Source organism: Panthera uncia, chromosome D2, assembly GCF_023721935.1.
Source record: "Panthera uncia isolate 11264 chromosome D2, Puncia_PCG_1.0, whole genome shotgun sequence".
Taxonomy (NCBI): Eukaryota; Metazoa; Chordata; class Mammalia; order Carnivora; family Felidae; genus Panthera; species Panthera uncia.
Genome location: NC_064818.1, coordinates 55,495,342 through 55,517,269, shown reverse-complemented (window position 1 = coordinate 55,517,269; position 21,928 = coordinate 55,495,342). Strand labels below are relative to the sequence as shown.

At 39.7% G+C, this 21,928-nt stretch overlaps 1 protein-coding gene across 2 annotated transcripts in view; it reads left to right on the top strand.

The window, feature by feature from the left end:
- HPSE2 (heparanase 2 (inactive)) overlaps nt 1-21,928 on the top strand; it is a 404,410-nt gene that overhangs the window by 354,397 nt on the left and 28,085 nt on the right. For both annotated transcript variants that reach the window (XM_049645558.1, XM_049645559.1), the window contains one exon: nt 19,719-19,864. In XM_049645558.1, coding sequence (XP_049501515.1) covers nt 19,719-19,864 — 146 coding nt within the window. The remainder of the gene's footprint in view (nt 1-19,718; nt 19,865-21,928) is intronic.

Genomic DNA, 21,928 nt, shown 5'->3' with positions numbered 1-21,928 from the left:
GACTGAGAAGGGGTAATAGGATTGGGTAGTTGGGAGAAGGCAGGTGGAACAGGACCTTGACTCTGCCAGAAGAAATCCCTATGTTATGAAAGGCCCCTAGCCTATTGGATTTCTGGTTCAGTAACACCCAGAATTTTTGTTTATGTCTTTGGCTAAGGGGGTAGAGAAGAGAGGAGGGAGTTCTGCCAATTTTTTCATTATAGTTGACACAGAAACTTCTCTGAGGTAGAAGGGAGAGACCAGATAGTGAACCTATATGATACAGATTTTAATTCCTAATCATAAGGGAAACTTTTAAATGCATTTTCTGTGTCCCACTTATACTTTTAAAACAACTGCTGTCACTTAAAACTAAGGAATAGTAATCAGAGAAAAACAGAATAAAATTTTCCATCCAGCTTGTTTTGTGTGGAGAATTTGACTTTGTGCAATTCAAGACTTAAGTCAGTGTGCTTTTGCAAATGTCAGAATTATCAAATTATGTAATGAGATTTATAATAATGTCTTCATTCAGGGTTCAATAAGCTGTTTTCCAGCTGGCAATTTTCTGGAATTGGACTTGCCTTTGAACTTTGAAATTTTTGCACATTTCAGAAAGTCCATATTCTATTTCTTACTAGGTTTCTGTGCCAAGGTTGCTATTCTTTCCAGCTTCTCCGTCAACTAATATTTCTTTATTCAAAGTCTATAAAACCCCATAAATGAAGGTCTTCAGGTTTATAATGATTGATTTCCAATATGTGAGAGTTGTGTTTGAAAATATCAAGTATCAAATATAAATATGAAAATATCAAATAGTTACTGAGTTGGTAGTGTGGTTTCCCATTTGCACTTGTTAAGAATAGTAATATATATTGGTAAAGTACCTGTTCCAAAGTGTTCCTGTCGCTAACCCTCAGTAACTCCCTGAATAGTAAGGATAAGGTAATAGATAGAGATAAAAATCTTTTCCAGTGGTTCTGTACTGTGCCCAACCAAGAGTACTGCTTGTTGACCCTGGTCATAGAAAAACATCCAGATAGGAAAAATTGAGCCAGACTGCTGTATGGATGACCACTTTAGTTGACTTTATTTCTAGTATATTTTCTGTTGAGAATGATCCAACTTGGCAACATGGGTTTGCCAGTTAATTATCAATCCTCCACTTTACTTGATGTCAACAAAAATGGTCACCATAATGAGAACTATACTCAAGGTACAGGACAGATGCAGGTCTCCTACCTTTTCTCTCTACTGCCTCTGTCTCCTCTAGATTCCTCGATGGAGGTGGGTTTTATTCCATAAGATCTATTTTCTCACAACCTGGAACTGCCTCACACACTGCTTTTCACAAATAGCAAAGTACCTACCAGCTTCCATTATAAGATATGGAGTACAGAAAGATTCTCTGTCCCTCCCCAGCTTGACTCTATCTATTCATATTTCTACACATATGCCCTGACTTTGGGATGCAGTAAATGCACTTTGGTGACTGTAAAGTTAACTATACTTTTAAAATCACATGAAGTCTGATATCAATGGAAATATCCTAAAAACCATTAGATATACAGTTTCTTCTTAAAAGATGGATCTTACCCTGAACCTTGAATCTCACTTTATTGGGATGTTTGGATCCACTTGAGTGTGGGTCTTGTAGAGCAGGATCTGGAGTCCAGACAACCTTAATGGACCCCATAAAAGCACAGACAACATATTCATATTCTACACTTAAAAAAGTAAAATGTGAGGTTATTTGGGACAATTTCCTGAAAATCAGTTCTTAAATTTCTCCATAGATGTTCTGAGGGTCTAAAAGCTGTGGTCTGCCCAGCAATTTAACTGCTGCTCAGGAGCAAAGGGAGACATGGAGGGACCAACCTAGTTGTCTGCAGCCAGCATTTCTTTTCTCAGGAAAGACCCTGAACTCAGAAGTGCCTCAAGCATAGAAAACCCTTCTCCAGCATTCAGAAAAAGTAAAGAGAGCTAGCCCCTTCTCCTCACACCAGTGGAGTTCTGGGCATATTTGTCCTGTAGACAGTGGATTGATAGACAGAACTGCTTCGGCCATGCTTTCCCACCAGTTACACATTGTAGCCATTTCAGCTGCAGCCATGCGTGCCAGATTGAATTAAATGCTTTTTAAAAAGTCTCCAAAGCAGGAAAACATCTTTCTCTGACTGGTATTTTTTTTACATATTTGTTAATGAGTGTCTGCACAATAAAGATGTGGTCTGTAGCTTGTTTTCCAAGGAGAAATCCAATTTGGCTCTCATGGATGTTGCTGCTACTCAGATATAGTTTAAGTCTTTAATTGAAGCAGCTGCAAAATAGCTTGTGGACAATGCACTGTTCCTGCACGGGCTTTCCTGGAGCTGTCTGGGTGGAGACCACCTTCACTTTTGTGTTCTGAATCCCCTGAGCTTGTCAGAGTGGCTGTCAAAAAAAATGTCTCCTCTGGGGCTGGTTGACCCTGCCGTTGGCCTGTGAAAGCTGTGGTTAAGTCTGTGGCTGACTTCACAGACTTGATTCTTCTCTTTGTAGTCAGAAAGGTGCTAGCATTATGCCACTCTGCACAAAGAAACAAACCAACTTTTCTCCAAATGCCCTTCCAGAAATCTCTCCACTGGCTCAGCTTCTGTAGCCTGCCTAGAAGGCAGTGTATTCTTATAAAGTCTCTTCTATAAGCACTAAAATGCACTTAACTTCTTGACCTGTACAAGTATGTTGGGTACAGAAAAGTGTTGGTGGTAAAAGAGGGCAAGTTTGGGGAGAGAGAGGATCTGCCCCAGGCCACAGGGGCTTGCATCCCTCTGCCTACCAACACCCAAAGGATGAGGCAATTAAGGAAGGAGAAGTGGGACCTCAGACTTAGCTCAAAAAGTTTATTTAGAGACCAGGTAAACTATGAGTTCTTCAAGGTGTGCAAGTGTGTCTTCATTGTTCCTGTTTGTCCAGTGTATCACAGGCGCTCGGTAAATATTGACTGATGGTGATGATGATGATATCTAAACAAAAGTCCTTCTATTACCTATTCGTTCATTTCTAGTGAAGGCAGGACCTTGTCTCTGGCCTGACTCTTTAAAACTTTGGTGCACACAGGTAACACACCCATAGCTTTTACATAAAAGTGCTGCTACTTTTAACCTTTGTCTTTTTTACCCATTTTTTCTTTCTATCTTGTTCCTGCATTTTCTCCCATATATACCTTATCCTCTACTTGTTCTCATTTGATCAGTTGCTTATTTGAGTTCTGTCTTATCCACTTTGGGCCTTGTTTTCCCCATCATTCATCCTTTCTAGAATATTTTTGATATAATAGATATAATAGGTATTTACAGAAGATGATTATTAATAGTAACATCAGCTAGTATTTTTCACTGTCCACCACTCACCAGGCACTGGGCTGATCCAAAAGACCAAAATTCTTTTCATGCATTAGTCTTATTAATCCTTACAACATCCTTATGAGGTAGGTGCAAGTATTATCCTATTTTATAGATGATGATCCTAAGGTTTGAAGAACAAGTAACTTGCCCAAGGTAGTAATCTCACCTAGGAAGTAGTAAAGTTGAACTAGAACCCCAATCTGACTTCAGTTACTGCCACCCACAGTATATCTTGCAAAATGAAGCCAGAGAAGCATCCTGAGTGAAATAAAACTTCTGTACCCACAGCCCTCTCACCCTGTGGGGACACTCTTCCTGATAAAGCCCACCCACTCAAGCCCAGTCTTCACTTACTGCCTCACAATTTGCTTCTGACCAATCCAGGACAAAGCTATAAGTACATTCAAGATCCTTCCCTGATTATCCCAGCATGACTTCACCACCTGCCCTCACTGTGCTTTGAGAAGAGCTGAGGGAATATTCTGGGGCACTAGACACTGAGACAGAAGCTTTCTCTTACTCCTATTTTCTGGGTCGTAATCCAAGACCAAGAGAAGAAAACATTTATGAGAAGAAACTGGTTCTGCCTGCCAGGACTGGGCCAGGCACTGCCCCAGGCTCATCTCCTCCTGAATTTTCACTGTGATCAAGCAAGGAATGTTTTCGTGGTTGAGGAACCTGCAGCTTAGAGCAGTTGAGTGACTTACAGTGAACACAGATAGATGAGTTTTACCTGGAGTTCCAGTCCAGGGTGCCTGACTCCAAAGCCTAGGCTTTTCTGCCTCTGATAAGAGCATATCCGAGGGTCCAGGAATCCAAAAGTGGTTCAGGGAGCCAGCTCTTTTGCAAAGGCAAAGATTGTAGCACAAGTTTCCATGCTTGGAAACATCATTTGACTGGGGTGAATGGAAGGAAAGTTCTTAAATGATCATTAACAAGATATTAGACATTCTTACATACCACCATCATAGATAAAGTGCAAGGTTAATGGGATGCCTCTTGATTCCACACCACATACATAAACAAGAAGCATGAATGTGTCCACAATATATTTATGAGATAGCCTATGAAATCTGGGGCTGCACCAGTGTTTTCCACTGGCCGTAGTCTAGGTCAGTGGTTTGCCAAATGAGGGAAGGTGATTTGAACCCTGAAAGGAGACTGGGCAATATCTGGAGGCATTTTTGTTTGCCACAACTGGTTGAAGGGTGTGCTACTGGCATCCAGTAGTTGCAGGCTAGGGATGCTGCTGAATATCCTACACTACGTAGGACAGCCTGTCCCAAGAGAATTATCGGGCCCAAAATACCTGTAGTGCTCAGGCTGGAATCCTGCTCTGTTTTAGGGTCAGGGAAATGGTATGATTTCTCCAGGTCCCTGGGATCCTAGATAAGGGATTATTCCTAGTATATTCCACTGCATCATGGATAAAAAGTAACTTCCTAGGACCAGGAATCTGTCTTAAAAGACTCACTGTTTTTTCCTTTACTCTCATATTCTGCCACACTCACCACACTTCCAGATGTGGGAGAGGGGCATTCCCCCATACCAACCAATTATCTAATACCAACTAGGTATCCTACAGCTCAATTTCATTCCGACACTGTCTACTTGGAATAGCATCAGGTCCCACCAAGGCTCCATTGCACAAGACTTCGCCACTTCAGATGCCAGTTTTAAATCCCAGCTTGTCCCTTGTACTTCTGACCAGCAGCCTGCTATAAGTCAGGGTTCCCGTGACTGTCTCCTCAGTTTGCTAAAACAGCTCACAGAACTCATGGAAACACTCTCTTAGGTTCACCGGTTTATTGTGTAATAAAGAATATGATAAAGGATAGAGATGAACAGCCAGGTGAAGAGATACATAGGGTGAGGTTCAGAAGAGTCCTGAGCATAGGAACTCTGTCCCTGTAGAACTGGGGTACACCACCCTCCTGGCACATGGATGTGTTCACCAACCCAGAAGCTCTCCAAACCCTGTACTTTGGTGATTTTTATGGAGGCTACATCATATAGGTATGATAAATTGTTAATTCAATTTCCAGCCCCTCTCCCCTCTCTAGAGAATGGAAAAGGGGATGCGGAAAGTGTCAAGTTTCTAATCAAGCTTTGTATTTCCAGTGACCAGCCCCCACCCAGGACCCCAATAAAAGTAGCTTCATTAGAACAAAAGATGCTCCTATCACCCAAGAAACTACAAGGGATTTAGAAGCTCTGTGTCAGGAACTGGGGTCAAAGACCAAATATTAGCGGGAACCAAAGGTAGAGTCAAATATATATATATATATATATATATATATATATATATATATATTTCATAGAATCTCTCAGAAAATCAAGGAGAACCCAGTGAAATTTAACAAATCCTACTGAAAATCAGAGAGAGTTCTTATCAGTTTTCTGTTTGCTGGATCCCAACCTAAATTGAGATTTTTGACAGCCTGCTCCTTTCCTCTTCATGCAGTGCTCAATTGATTATAAAATTTGTCCCAGCTTAGTTCTTCATATTCCAGACCTTTTCTCACCGTGAGGAGGTCTGGAAAATGCCCTTCACATCTGGGTTCAAGCTCTGCTCTGAGCTTCTAAGTGCAGCAAGAGGAGCACAGGGCATCTTGGTGGGCACTTCACCCACGTGAGGAGGAACGTGTTTACTTCTTGCCTTGCCCTGCACCTAATTTAGCCAGTGAAGCGTGGCTGCTGTTCACTAATTCTCATCGAAGCTTTCAGAGGAGGAGAAAAGATGGGACTGATTTTTATCTCCATGCAGCAATGGCTCTGAATTTTTAAGGACGCTTCACCGTGAATTCACTAATCAGTAAGATAAGATGCTTTCCCCCTTTGGCTGCACACTGACAACTTACCCGTTTGATCAGGCTGGCACTTTTAATTATAATAACATTTTTAAATTATAGATTCAGAGAGCTGCAATAGTGAGTTCTACCCACATAATTTTAGTACATTCATTCCTTCATTCATTCAACAAATATTTATGAAGCACTTACTAAACACCCAGACACCGTGCTAGTGCTGAAGCTACCGCTCCAACCCTTAGGTGCACTGCTGTATATCTCTAAGCCTCAGACCCTCACCTGTGAAAAGGAAAAATAATAGTGCTTCCTCAGAGGATTCATTGGCAAATTCAGTGAGATACTACATGTGAGACACATAGTAAGCACTCAAGAAATCATGGACCTTGTGGTGAAAAACATGAACCCTGATCTCACCGAAGGGTCCAGTGGACAATACATACAAGTCATTAGGCAATTAGCATACATTGGGAAAACTGCTATAAAGAGGAACTGCAGCGTTCACAGGATCACATACAAGAGAGAACCTAACCTGGACTCGGGGCTTCAGAGAGGCTTCTAAGAGGAAATTTAGACAAAAACCCAGAGAATGTGAAAGGGTTAGCCAGACAGGGCCTAAGAGGAAGGAGTACTCCAGTGAACAGTGCTTCTAAAGGCCCAGAGGTGTAGGAGAATGGGCCTTTCAAGGAATTGGATGAAAGAAGATAGCATTACTCAGAGATAGGTTTTGTTTTCATTTAGGTGTGTATCCTTCAAGTTTAACTCCACAGAGACAATTCCCCTCAAAAATGGGATTGCCCTATGTTAGTGTCTGCTCTTTTTTTTCAAGTTTTTATTTAAATTCCAGTTGGTTAACATACAGTATAATATTAGTTTCAGGTGTAGAGTTTAGTGATTCACCACTTACATACATCCAGATGGCCAACAGACACATGAAAAGATGTTCAACATCACTCATCATCAGGGGAATACCAATGCCATCAAAACTACAGTGAGAGGGGTGCCTAGGTATCTCAGGCGGTTAAGCATCTGACCCTTGATTTTGGCTCAGGTCATGATGTCATGGTTTGTGGGATTGAGCCCTGCATTGGGCTCTGTGATGACAGCATAGATCCTGCTTGGGATTCTCTCTCTCCTCTCTCCTCCTCCCCCGCTTGCATGCTCTCTCTGTCTCTAAAACAAAAACAAAACAAACAAAAAAACTACAGTGAGATATATCACCACTCACACAAGTCAGAATGGCTCAAATTAACAACATAGGAAACAACAGGTGTTGACAGGGATGTGGAGAAAGGGGAACCTTCTTACACTGTTGATGGGAATACAAACTGATGCAGTCGCTCTGGAAAACAGTATGAAGGTTCCTCAGAAAGTTAAAAATAGAACTACCCATGATCCAGCAATTACACTACTGGGTATTTACCCAAAGGATAGAAAAATACCAGTTTGAAGGGATACATTCACCCTGATGTTTATAACAGTATTATCAACATTAGCCAAATTATGGAAAGAGCCCAAATGTCCATCAACTGATGAATGGATAAAGAAAATGTAGAGTATACACACACACACACACACGCACACACGCACGCGCACACACACACACACACACACACGAATATTATTCAGCCATAAAAAAGAATGAAATCTTGCCTTTTGCAATGGCATGGATGGAGCTAGACAGTATTATGCTAAGTGAAATAAGTCAATCAGAGAAAGACAAATACCATATAATTTCACTCATATGTGGAATTTAAGAAACAAAACAAACATGGAGGAGGGAAGAGATGAAAAACCAAGAAACAGACTCTCAACCATAGAGAACAAACTGATGGTTACCAGAGGTAGGGGGATGGGTTGAAAAGGTGATGGGGATTAAGGAGGGTACTTGTGATGAACATGGGATGTTGTGTGGAAGTGTTGAGACTGCTCTTTTTCTATACACTATAATGAACATCTTTTGACATCATTAATTATTCTTCTAAAATATAATTTTTAGGGACTGCAAAATATCCATAGTTTGATCTATTATAATTTTTTTCAGTAATTTATTTATTGAACTTTTAATTGTTTTCAGCTTTTTTTCCCCATTAAACATAATGCTGTGATGATCATTGAACCAGTTAAGAGTCTTTGGCCATAGGAAAAAGAGGGAAGGAAGAAATCTAGGGAACTTAAGCAGAGAAGAAATGGGGTAGATGAAAAGCTGAAGCACACAGCTTAGAAGGGATGGAATCCAGGACAACATAGAACCCAGGTGGCAGCACAAATGACACTCCATAGAATAAGTGGCATGTTTGGCCATACCATTCAGTTGCCAGACTTCCCTGGAGAGAAAGTCCAACTGGCGTAATAAGATCACTTAGTTTCCTCAAGGAGAAACAATTATGGCCGAATCATTTCCCAGTAGAAATCCAGATGCTGTAATAAGAAGGGGAGGAATTTAGGGCACAAAACCAACAATGGCTACTGCAACCATCTTACAGACAAATCTTTGCACATATTATGATTATTTCTTTGGGAAAAGTGGAATTGTTGGGTCAAAGGGTATGCAGCAATTTGAGACTCGGATGCACATTACCGCGTATTCTCAAGAAAGGTTATTTCTGGCAATTAATTTTTTTTTTCATTCTGGTAAAATATAGAGAACATAAAATTTGCTAATTTAACCATTTTTAAGTATGTAGTTCATTGTCAATTCACAATATTGTGCCACCATCTCTGCTATTTCCACAAAATTTTCATCACTCTGGATAGAAATCTGTACCCATTAAGCATTAACTCCCCATTCTCACCTCCTCCACCAGCCTCTGGTAACCTCTATTCTACTTTCTGTATCTCTGAATTTATTTACTCGAGATATTTCATGTAAGTGGGATCATACAATATTTGTCCTTTGTGTCTGGCTTGTTTCACTTAGCACAGTGTTCCCAAGGTACATCCACATTGTGGCATGTGTCAGACCTTCATTCCTTTTTATGACTGAATAAGATTCCATTGTGTGGATATATCACATCTAATTCATCTGTGAATGGACGCTTGGGTTGTTTTCACCTTTTGGCTATTGTGAACAATGCTATAATGAACTTTCACTTACAAGTATCTATCCAAGTCCTTGATTTCAGTTCCTTGGGGGTGTATACCTAGGAATAAAATTGCTGTGTTGAGGTAATTCTATGTTTAACTTTTAAGCTTTTGAGGAACTGCCCAACTGCTTTCCACAGTGGCCACACCATTTGGCAATTCATGTTTAATATTAAACACTAGGAAATGTTTCAATAACATGCTGGACTTTCATGATCTGACTATCAAAGTTGTTGAAATAAGAACAGTTTAAATGCATATTTTGCCAAAAATAACTCTCACTGAAAGCATATAATTTGGCTTCTTTTTACAGCAAACTTCTCAGTTCTTCCCCTGGCATTTTGAAGCCAGACAACATCACCTACTTATCTCAGTGAGCAGATTCAGTACAGACCTTTATAATTCTTTGTGCAAGCTTATGATTGCTTGCACCTGAAGTATTCCTAGAATTCTGATTTCATACCCCAGTACTTCTGGTGCCCCTTGAGTGATGACCATCTGGGCTGCATTTCTGGTTTGAAGGTTTCCTGGGTCTCGATTCCACCCATTTCTCTGGTTTGGGCATCATACCCATTGTAATGGGCTAGAAGTTCCTCCCTGCTGCCACTGACTGCACCGCAGAGCCCCAGCTCAGCCAGTGCTTCCTCCCACCCTCGCTTAGGTCTAGGATTGATGGGGCTGAGTACAGACAAACTCTGTAATTTGTTTCAAAGTAGATTAAAGTCCGGCTGTAGATAAGACTGAGTAAGAGGAGCAAGGGGCAAGGAGCCACACCCAGGGGAAGAGGGTTACTTCTAGGCCCTTCTAGTTCTACCTCTTCATTGAGCATTTTTATGTTCTAGGTGCTGTGTTAGGCTTGGGGACACAACTGTAAGAAAACACAGTCCCACCATCATGGAAGTCATAGTCTAGAAGAGAAGAGACATATGAATCAGAAAATCCCATCCATAAATGTGTAAATACAAACTGAATCAAGTGTCCTAAGAGAAACTATTTCTGTGGTTCTATGAGAACATATAACACAGAAATGTGGCTCAGCCTAGGCAGGGGATGGGGGTGTTCCAGGAAGTCTTCCCTGGGAAAGTGACCCTAAAGCTAACATCTGAGTTAAGAGTTAACAAAGTGTATGTGTGTGAGCTAGTGATCGCCCATGCTGGGGAGGGCTGTGTGGGATGGGGTTGGGAGGTAATCAGAGAAACCGGAAGGCCCTGTCTGAGGTGGGAGGTAGAAAAACATCAATGTCCTTGAGCACAAAGGGCCAGGTAGATAAAAGCAGGGTGGTAAGGGGCCAATTCAAGTTAAAATCACAGTTTTAGCCACTGGTCTCTAGCCATTTGATAGTTGTGAGTAAGGTGGTAAAAAAATTGATTGGAGGGGATTTCATTCCCTCTAGGGAGAGCAGCAGGGAAAATTGTAGCTTTTAGTATTTCCAAAGATGCTTTAGTCACATGGAAACTTTCTGGATCTTCCCTGCAGCTCCCTCTCTGTGGAGGAAGTTGGAGCAGCAGGGTTCTTTCCCTTACATGCGAGCTCTGGCATGCCGCCATGTCTAATGCAAACATCCACGGTGATGTTCCACTTCGTTTCTTCATGGCTCTCTAAGGTCAGATATCTAGATGAAGGTGGCTATTGGTATAGCATTTGTGCCCACTAGGACTTAACTAGGTTTTTGTGACTTTGGAAGTCAGACAAGAGGCTCCATGAAGGAAAAATATTTGTCATTTTTTGTCACACTTCAGGGCATATATACCTCCCACAAGAAGAAAATACTGAGATTAAACAAGTTTAGGCAGCTGCAGCATGGCCTGTCAGTGCCCAGGAAATCCATGGCCTTTTGAACCTTGCAAAGTTATCATTTCATTCCCATTCTGCCTTGGAAGTCCCCCACATCAGCTTCAGGAAGTGAACTTTAATTTGATCATTCATTCAATCAAACATTTATTGAGTACCAATATCTATGTTCACTGGCACTGGGGATGCAAAGGTAAGCCTTGATCTGAATGAGGTTCCTTCCAACCTTCTTTAATCTCCCAACACACGCACACGTGCATACACACACATGCTCACACCCCCTCAAATACACACAGCCAACCCCTCCCCCCACATACATACAAGTTATGTTTATGTTTTCTGGGCAACTTGCAATATAACTATGTACCTACTGGAATATAACTATTTTCATGAGGCTAGAAAAACAATCTTTCAAGGAATGAAGAGAAGAAAAAGCAACATGTATTAAATACTTCATTTACCAGGCACTATGACAGATGTTGCCAGATATATTATCTCATTAAACCCCTACAAGGAAATTGAGGTTTAGAGAGAATAAATTACTGTCCAGGATTTGAATATGTATCTTTCAACTCTAAGCAAATTATTTCACCACTTTTGTTTCTCTGTGAAGCTTTCCTTGAATCCCCTGGTTGTAAATAATTATTTCCTCTTCTGAACTACCAAAGTATTACAGTGGTTTCTGCTCATGTAAAGTTTACTTTAGTCAGCCTCATTTTACAAAGAATTGTTTATATGTATCTTGACCACAAAGTTCCTTGAGGATGGGAAGATGTCTTGTTCATCTTTGTATCACCCAGACTCAACAGAATACTTTGCATGCCACTAATATGTGCTCAGAAAATGCTTGTAGAAGTAAAGAATGTATTCTTAGCTCTCACTTGATTGGTCAGCACCTAGGGCCACAACCCAGCACCCCCTTCCCACCCCTAGTGTATCATCAAAGGTGTCATGGTCATGCAGTGTAAATAACCCAGTCTATAAGCCCAAGACCCAATCAGACCTCCATAACCAGCTGCCCCTTACCTCCTTTTCAGGCTAGGGTGCACACTTCCCAACTACAGTCCACTCTTAGGAAGCCAGTCTCCTGGCTGAGGTCAATGCAAGTCCTGACTACAAGCTAGGGACTATCTGAACAGAGAATTCTAGGGTCACAGGGACTCAGAATGTGGTTTAGAAAGAGGCATGGGCCCTTGGCTCTGTGGACTTCTTGCCCCATGGAGAAGGGTACTGCTGAAGGAGGACCAGACCTTGGCTTTCTAAAGCAAAGGTCCCCTTACCCAGCTTTAGGTTAGTGGAAATAGTAAATGTGAGAAATAGTGAGTAAAGTAAGTGAATAAAGACAGAACATTTCAAAAATGTGCATTGGACTTGTATGCATTAAAAGTGATAAAAAGAAACTTCAGAACTAAATTTTAGGGATGCGTTAGGAAATATTTAACCAGTGAACATTTGTTAGGTATCACTATCGCTCTGTTTGATTTTCTTTCAGGTATATGCTTTGTGTATCCCTGGCAGAACTCAATGTCACTAAGCTTTTGCGTGCTGGGTTTGGGTTAGGAGGAGGTGGGGTGAGGGTAGAAGGGATGTACTGCTCTTGTTGTCCTGCCATAGCCATCCCATCCTCTGGAATTAAGGATTTGAGCATTTAAAAAGCTCCAAATCCAGTTTCATGCTCATTCTCTGTATCCAATCAATCACCACACACAATCAATTTCATCTCTTAAATATTTCTCAAATGCCTCTTCTTCTTTCTAACTTCCTCACCTTAATCAAATGATCATTTTTCTTCTAAACTAACCTCCTAAATGGTTTTCTACAATCCATTTTCTGCACAGCTGTGAGGGTCAACTTGCTAAATGTAAATTGAATAATGTCACTTTTTCTGTTAAAATTCTACAATGGTTTCCCATTTATTTTAAGACAAAATCTAGAATCCTGAGATCTACAAGAACTGGCTCTGCCGTCCTCATCTTGTAGTCAATGCTGAGCTCCAAGCTGAATTGGTTTGCTTTCTGATTCTCAAACATTCCAAACCCCTCCCCATCTCAGAGACTTTGCATAACCTCTTTCTCTTGACCAAAACGCTCTCAAGCCCCTCCCCTCTTTCCCTCAAATCTTAAATGAAGTCTCTCACTCCATGAGAGACTTCTTTCCTCACCACCCCACCAGGGCATCACAAGTTCTATTATATTAGGCTCATAGATTCCTCCACTACCATTAGCACTATTGAAATTAATTAATTGCCTAACTCATTGGCTTAAGGACTTCTTCTTGCTAGATACAAGCTTCATAATAGCAAGAACTGTGTTTGTCTTATTCACTACTGTATATCTCCATGCCACCAATGCCTGGCATGGAGTCTTAAACATAGTGCACATTCCATAATTTAATTCTAGCACCTCCTGCAAGGAAAGGGTAAGTAGTCTTAGACCTCAGAGAACACACAGTTCAGTGATTAATCCAGTAAATTCTGCAAAATACTGTCAGTTTGTTTCTCTTTTCCCATTTGTTTTGGTTCAATTCACTCCATATACTGCACTGTCTGGCTTTCAGACAACAATTGACTTTTTGACAAATAGTAAAGAAAAAGAAAAGATTTAAAACCTCTGTCTTTTTAGTGTCACCTGTTATTAGTTTTCCCTCTCCAGCTAATAAATGGACACTATTTTTCTTCCACCTCTTCTTATGTCTGATACACTTAAAAAATGTCTGTCTGTGTCTCTCTTTGTATCATGAAAATTGCGATGCACTCCTTGCTTTGGATGTTTTTTTATTATTGACATAAAAAATTATATTAGTCTTTCTTCTTGATGACTTATTGTCTGAAAAGTTATGTTTATATTCCACCTTTCTTTCATATAATGTCTTTTTGTTGTTATTGTTGTTGTTAGATATGTATGTGTGTTCTTTATTTTTTCCTGTCTATGCATAAAGGTAATTTTTTCTGCCTTTTCATGTCATTTCCTTAAGAGATATTCAGGAATCATTTCATTTGGTTAGTTTTATTTGTGATTATGTAAACAGCACATATTCATAGTAAAATAAAAGAAAGAGGAGAAGGAGGGAGGGACTATTGAAGGGAGGCAGGTAGGAAATATAGTTTGATCCTGCTGAGACCTGGTGTACGTGAGGGAGACATAAACACAGAGACACAGGAAAGGTGGAGTTTTAAAAAGAGGTAGGATACACAGGGAAGTGAGAGAAGATCAAAGTGAGAGAGGAGTCTGAAAATGGCACATGGAACTAAGTAAAGGGGAAATTTTCACATTCATCTTGGCTTTTAACCTGCCATCAACTGGCACCAACGCAAACCTCCATTACCTTGAGGGAAGAGGTGGTGGACTAGGAACACTATCACCATGAAGCCATCTCTCTATGGGCAAGACAATTCAAAGAGATGCCAGCCTATGGGTGGATTAACAAGGTCACCTTCAGAAGGGAGCTCTGGTAAGCAAATGCATCCATAATGTTCCTGTATTATCTCTTTAATATCTTACTTGGCACTTTTAAAAGATGATCAGTCCTACGTTACTTTTAAAGCAAAACAATGTAATCAGCACCTTGATTCCACCACCCAGTCTCATGCTAAGACACTACTATCAGCCTCTGCATTCTCCCATTATGCCATTCCTCTGATTCCTCCTGCCCCACCCGACATGACCATTATCCTAAATTTCATGTTTATCAATCTATTGCTTATACACCTATATACACAATGTTATTACAAATGTGTGTGCGCTTAAAATATATGTATGAGCTAAATGTAAAGAGGTTTAAAAAAAAAAAAAAAAAGCAGGCATTTGCCTCCAGCATCTGAGAAACACACAGCTATTGCCTAGATCACATGCTTTACCCGAGCACACTATCCTTGAATTCTGGGGGCTGGGTGGGGTGGGATGGGAGGTGGGGAAATGAAGGCTTTTGTCTACCCATGTACAGTTTTGGAAATGGAAATGAAGAGATGATCGCAAATAGTTTTCACAGAATACCAAAAGCAGAGAAAAAAGGGAGAAAAGGAATATAGAAGCCCTTTGAAAGTGCTTTCTCTAGAAATGGAAAATCAGTGAATCTGCCAAAAGGGCAAGTTTGGGGCTTAACACCAGATTCTCCTTATTGCTATGCTTACTACAAAATGGTTAACAGAAAACTCCTAAAAATAAAATGTTTCCTGATTTCAGTCTCTGAACTGAAAACATTTCCATGTTTTCTTCTCCTTTCAAGATTTGTTTTCATTGTGGAAGATCTAAGACACTTTCTTAATAGAAAAAGAAATTACATGACTGTGAACTTTGAAAGAAAGAACAAAACAAAAAAGAAACAAAGAAAGAAAAAAAATTCCATAACTAGAAGGAGTTTATGTTTCGCTGCCTTTTGTATTTATGGATAAGAAGATTTAATATTATAAAAATGTAAACTCTTCTCATTTGAGCTGTAAATTCAATGAAATTCCAAAGTCCCAGCAGATTTTGTTTAGATATTTAACAATCTGATTCTGAAATGTCTGTGGCTGAGCAAAGGCCCAAGATTAGCAAAACCATTCCTGAAGAGTAAGATAGGAGGGGTTGCTCTACCAGATTTCAAGACATATATCAAACAATGGTAATTAAAACAGTGTGGCAGTGATACAGGACAGCAAAGAGGGATGGAATTGAAAGCCCCAAAACAAACCCATGAATATATAGAAGTTTGATATATAACACAGAGGACATTGCACATCATGAAAGAAAGAAGACACAATTTAATAAATGATGCTGATATAACTGACTACCCACGTGGAAAAATATGAAATTAGATACCTACCTAACACACCATACCCATAGATCAATTCCAGATTGATTAAATATTTAATGATTAAGAAAAAAACCTTCAAAAGTTATAAAAGAAAATATAAAATATCTATGAACCAGACATGAGGAAGGACTTCTTAAACAACACACAAAAAGAACTAGATTTTTGTGCAAAAATTAAGTCAGAAAATAACAGGTGTTGGCAAGGATATGGGTCAAGGGGAACTCCTACAGACACTGCTGGATGAAGTGTAAGTTGGAATAATTGAAGTCATTTTGTAAAGCAGTTTGGCAATTAACCTGTAAAGTTGGATATTTGTGTACTTGTGTATGACACAGCAATTCCATTCTTAGGTCTGTACTCTAGAACAATGCTTCTCTCACTTTAATAAATGTCAGAATCACCTGCAGAGCCCCACAGTTTGGGGGCCCCACCCCTGGAGACTCCGATTCAATAGGTCTGGGGTAGAGCCTGTGAATGTGTATTTCTGAGAAGCACCTGGGTGCTGGGGCTGCTGCTGGTTTCCAATCACGATTGGAGCGATACTGCTCCAGATTTCTTCTCTTATGTCTTGGGAAACAGGAATAAGAATATTCAAAGCCACGATGTTCATAACAGCAAAAATCTGGACACAACCCAAATATCCATCAGGAGAAGAATGGATAAACTGTAGTATGATCACACAGTAAGGTATCATACAATATTGAAAATGAACAAATATTGAAAATGAACATATAACAACCTGGATAAATCTTAGAAGCATAATGTTAAGTGAAAAAGTATGTCACACAAAATTATATACAGCATGATACCACTTTTATAAAGCTAATAAATTAAATAATATATTGCTTTGGAGCAATTATATGGATAAAATTAAAATATGAAGCAAGAGAATGAAAAACACAAAAATGGAAAAGGGAAGAATCACATAACTAGATGCCATCATGTGGGTATTATGGTAGTTTTTCAGGTGGGTGGTGGGTTCTCATATGCTTCCGAACTCTCATGTAAGTTTTATGTACGTGAAAAATTGTTGGAAACGATTTGATGAATTGATGGAAAACACATACATAGCACACATCAAATGGGAAAAATTTTTTAAATGAGTGCCAGTCGGGTAAGCTAAATGAGACAAGATTACAAGGAAAGTAAAATTGTAATAACAATTAAAATACTCATTGCACTTGGCAGATGACAGAAATGATCCTGGGGAAAATGTAGAAGACAAACCTGAGATGTCCTCTTGCAGAGTGAAAGCAAAAATGAAAACCAGTGAGAAAGCAGATGATAGAAGTGCAGGACTGAGGATGGAAGGCTACCAGATTCCTAAACCAAAGATTGGAGCAAACAGAGGGAAAAAGAATTCGAAGCTATACTTAAAGAAAATTCTTACAGGTTAAAAAAAGGCCTTAGGGGGCGCCTGGGTGGCGCAGTCGGTTAAGCGTCCGACTTCAGCCAGGTCACGATCTCACGGTCTGTGAGTTCGAGCCCCGCGTCAGGCTCTGGGCTGATGGCTCAGAGCCTGGAGCCTGTTTCCGATTCTGTGTCTCCCTCTCTCTCTGTCCCTCCCCCGTTCATGCTCTGTCTCTCTCTGTCCCAAAAATAAATAAACGTTGAAAAAAAAAAAAAAATTAAAAAAAAAAAAAAAAAAAAGGCCTTAGTCTTCCTGAACAAAAGTACTCCCCAAATATCAGCAAATTAAGGCGGAAATCCATATTGACATAGTCCTGGTAAAAGTTCAGATATCAAGAATAAAACATGACTTCTGTAAGCATCCTGGCAGAATATAAAAGAAAGAAAATAAACTGGCTGGATAAACATAGAATAAAATTCACACTAGCCTCAAATTTCTCTGTAACAACAAATGCTACAAAAAATGGTTTCAAAGTTTATTTGGAAAAATAAGTGGATATGACTAATTAAAAAAAGTTTGAATGAAGAAAGAAAAATTATGAATGAAATGAACTTGAAACTCTAGATACTGAAATGTAAACTATAATAATGAAAATGATGTAAAATGGATAATATATTATATTACAAATTATAATGCATATATTATATATCTATATATTTTTACATATATATAAAAGTTGGTATGTGAGAAAGATGGGTTTAGGAATAGGTTATCAACTTTATGATGCTACAACTAGTTGTAGACTAATTTAGAAAATAATTAGTACCATACAGCAAAATATTTTTCAATGAATTAAGAGGTTAAATTTTTAAATAATTATAAAAAGAACTAGAAGAAGTATCAGTGAAGATTATTCTGATCCTTGTGTGAGGAAGGGCTTTCTAAAAGAAGTGAAAGAAATCAAAAGATTGATATATTTTCCTATAATTTTTTTTTAAATTGGCCATGTCAAAAAAAATCATAAAAAGTGATAAAAAGTAAACTACAAATTTGGGTGGAATATTCGTTCCATATACATTCCAAAGATTCTTACTAATAATATCAAAAGATATATTATAAATCAATGTGAAAAAAGTGGATATCCCATTGGAAATTGGGTGACTATCACTTCATGAAGTTTACTTCAAATCAAAAATACAGAAATTATAGTCAAATAGGAGCAAATTGAACCGCGATTTTTTTCATTTATATGATTGACAATGATAAAATACTTGGCATTTTAAATATTAAGATGCCATAATTAACAGCCATTCTGAGGACACTTAGTATGAATTAAGGTGGATGGTTGGACAAGGCTTAGAGCTCACTACTCAGGGCAGATTTAGAGCTATTCTGGTGGCAAAGGGGCTTTGAGACTTTATCCTTATTTATGCACTTCAACAGACATTTTTAGGCAGCTGACATTATAGATGACCACACTAGAGGGGGAAAAAAAGAGAAGATCATTAAAAGGTTTCTGCCTGGAAAGATGAAGGCTGAGAAAAGATGCGTGATGTCTTTTAGGCCTTGAGTAGCCTGAATGCACTGAATGGCATGATTATGGAATTCCAGAACTGGGAGGGGGAGAGAGGGGCGAGGAAGCCCCTAAACAAATTAGGAACCCCTTTTTTGCATGATGAGTTATGAACACTGAAGTCATTGCCCCATAATTGGATATAAGAGCAAATACAAAACAAGTACAAAATACAAAATATATCTTGTATCAAGAGTAAAAACAAAATATGATAATAGCAAATGCCATAGAAATTAAGGCATCAGTGAATAGGCATTTGTAAGTTCAAATATACGTGTGGGCCACAGATTGAGTATTTATTAATCAGTTACAAATGGATGCTGGAATGGTTAAAAGCATCACATTCTTTTATCTTAGAATTATTCTTTTTATTTTAGAACTATTGAGAATGACCAAGGATTAGCACCATGGTTTGCAAACATTCTTCTGTTGGTGTTTCTGACGCTGGAATCCAGAACCCTGGTCTTTTGCCTGGAGGACCTTCATCTCCCCTCACCACACTAATTGCCTTTAGTGACAATATTTGGAGGATGACATTTTGGATTCTCATATTGATGACAATTCTAAAGATTGGAAATCTTCTATTCTACAGTTAAATACAGGTCATAGACCATTATGAAAGTAAAGTCATAGGAAAAGAAAGTTAAAAATGGAAGGCCGTACCAGGTTATTATTTCATATGTGAAAAACTTTGATTCATTTGTTTTGTAGGCTGGTCCGAGTCCACCCCACTTACCCCATTTGGTCATTTGAAAAGGCCACTTGAGACAATGCCCATTTCATTATCAACCCAAGGTGAGCACTTCATTGGGTTGACATGCTTACAGGATTAGGGTCTCATTAGTTGTGGTTCACTGTACCCCTGGTAAGAAGTGGTTTCTGGTATTGGTATGTTTACTCAGGACACTCAACTTGTATCTTTCTCTGACTCTCCATCTCTCTGTTCTTCTCAGGACTACTGGCTCTCTCTCCTTTACAAGCGCCTGATTGGCCCCAAGGTCTTGGCTGTGCATGTGGCTGGGCTCCAACGGAAGCCACGGCCAGGCCGAGTGATCCGGGACAAACTAAGGATTTATGCTCACTGCACAAACCACCACAAGTAAGTCTTCAGGAAGATGTCACAGAAAGCCACTCACAAGGGGCTTCAGCCTTTGGGCCCCTCTTAAAATTCCATAACATTTGGGGACCCCTGTAAGACTTACTGTAAACTGCTTCTGGAATCGTTATTCCTGCTTTTTGCAGGTTTCATATGATCTCTGATAAAGAGCTTTTTTCCAAGTAAAACCGTTTTCTCACTCTCAGAGGATTTATGCACAAAAAGTTCATAAAAATACATGCCATTTGTTCATTTACTTCTTCATCCAACAAATTTTTATTGAGCATTTTCTCTGTGTCAGTTGATGTAATGCCCATGAGGCGTTTTTTGTGTACCTATGCCTGAACCAAGGCTAGAGATATAAAATTTTTTTCCTCTGATCCACCGGCAGAGCTTGAGGAAATAAGTCTACATTTCTAAGGTGCATGCTGGAGAGCTATACCACTAGGAAGCTAGCCCTAGACCAGTGTGTCCCAAGCCGGCAGTGCCCAAAGGTAGTCATGCCAGCTTTAGAACCATTTTCAGAATTTCAGAAATCTTTCCAGCTACTTTAAATGTTAAGAGGTTAATAAAATCTAGTCTTCCTTTTTTTACAGGGCTAGACTCAGAACAATCAGTGTGGTAATCTTTCTCTTTTTGATCTGAAGCACTGGTTGTCACTACAGTTGTCTGTAAACAAACAAAAAAAGAATTATCATTAGATAAATAAATTTTTGCAGCTAAAATATTTTAAAACATGAAGATCATAAGGTAAAAATTGAACACTGAGCCTAAGGCCAAACCCATCTGACCAAATATGGCTTTCTTACATCACTTCCTATGTAAGGAGCAGAGTAGGCAGCTTGGAAAAAGAGAACTCTTTCTCTTAATGCAGAGAAACCCTGGGGATGGGGGAGGGGGAGGAGGAAGCAAGCACCTCCAGCCAGACCTTCATTCCAGTGGGCCTATCAGGCGCTGATCATGGGCAGTGGATAGCACAAAGAGCTCCAGTGGTCAGATTACAATAGACGCTCCTTCCCCTTCCTTGATGAGAGAAGAGCCAAGCCAATTAATTTATCATGATAAGGTTTTTCAAAGAATCACTCTGAACATAGCAGGGCCAGGGGCCAGTTGTCTTGTCTATAGATACAAGTGCCTATTGTGGATGAGAGGAGGCTGGTTTGGGCAGAGGCCAGAGGCTTTCAACGTCCCTTTTGCTCAACAGGAAGCTCAATCCAATACCTGACAGAGAGTGACTACTTTATGGCTTTGGCTGGAGTTATCTGATCACCACACAAGGAAACATTGTATTCCGTGTCTCCACCCTGGCCCTGAGGAAATCACTCAAAAGGCGGACCCCAGCTTCAAGAGAGAAAAATTACCCTTGGCACCTTTTGTCTCTGTTGGGAAGAGCATCAATTGTGCCCTGTTTACAATGGGTCTGAGGAACCAGGGGGAAAATGTCAGTAGTCATGGGCTTAGAAGAATTTGGGTGTCCTCACAGAGGGCTCCTCATGTAGTCCCATCTCAGTGCTCATCCTGACATTCTTTGACATTCTTGTGGGAAGTTATCACGAATATTCCAAATATACTGTGAACTCAGGGCCAGTGTCTCATTCATTGTTCTATTTATTCTTAGTGTCTAATATGGTGACTGGCATGAAGAAAATCTCAGTGAATGTTTGATGAATGAATGAATGAATGAATGCAGACATAGGGCATCAAGACATCACTGAGGATTTCCAGTTCTAGTCTCTCTTCCCCTTTGATATCAGCACAGCATCCTGAAGGAGGTGGTGTGGTAGAGTGGTTAATTATTCTACCATTCACTAGCATGAGACCTCAAACAAGTTACTAAAATCATATGGATTTAATACTCTCCCTACATCACCAGTGCACCTCTACTTTCTATGGGAACTCACTTCGAACCTCGCTGGGGAAACAGTGCTGCTGTGCTCCTGTCAGTATCATCCCTCTTCTCCATTAAAAAAGAAAGACAAGACTTGACTAATCTATTGCACATATGGCCTTAACAATAATAATAGGGGTGAAGACCTTTTTGTTCCTATTAGAAAAGTAAGCCCACGA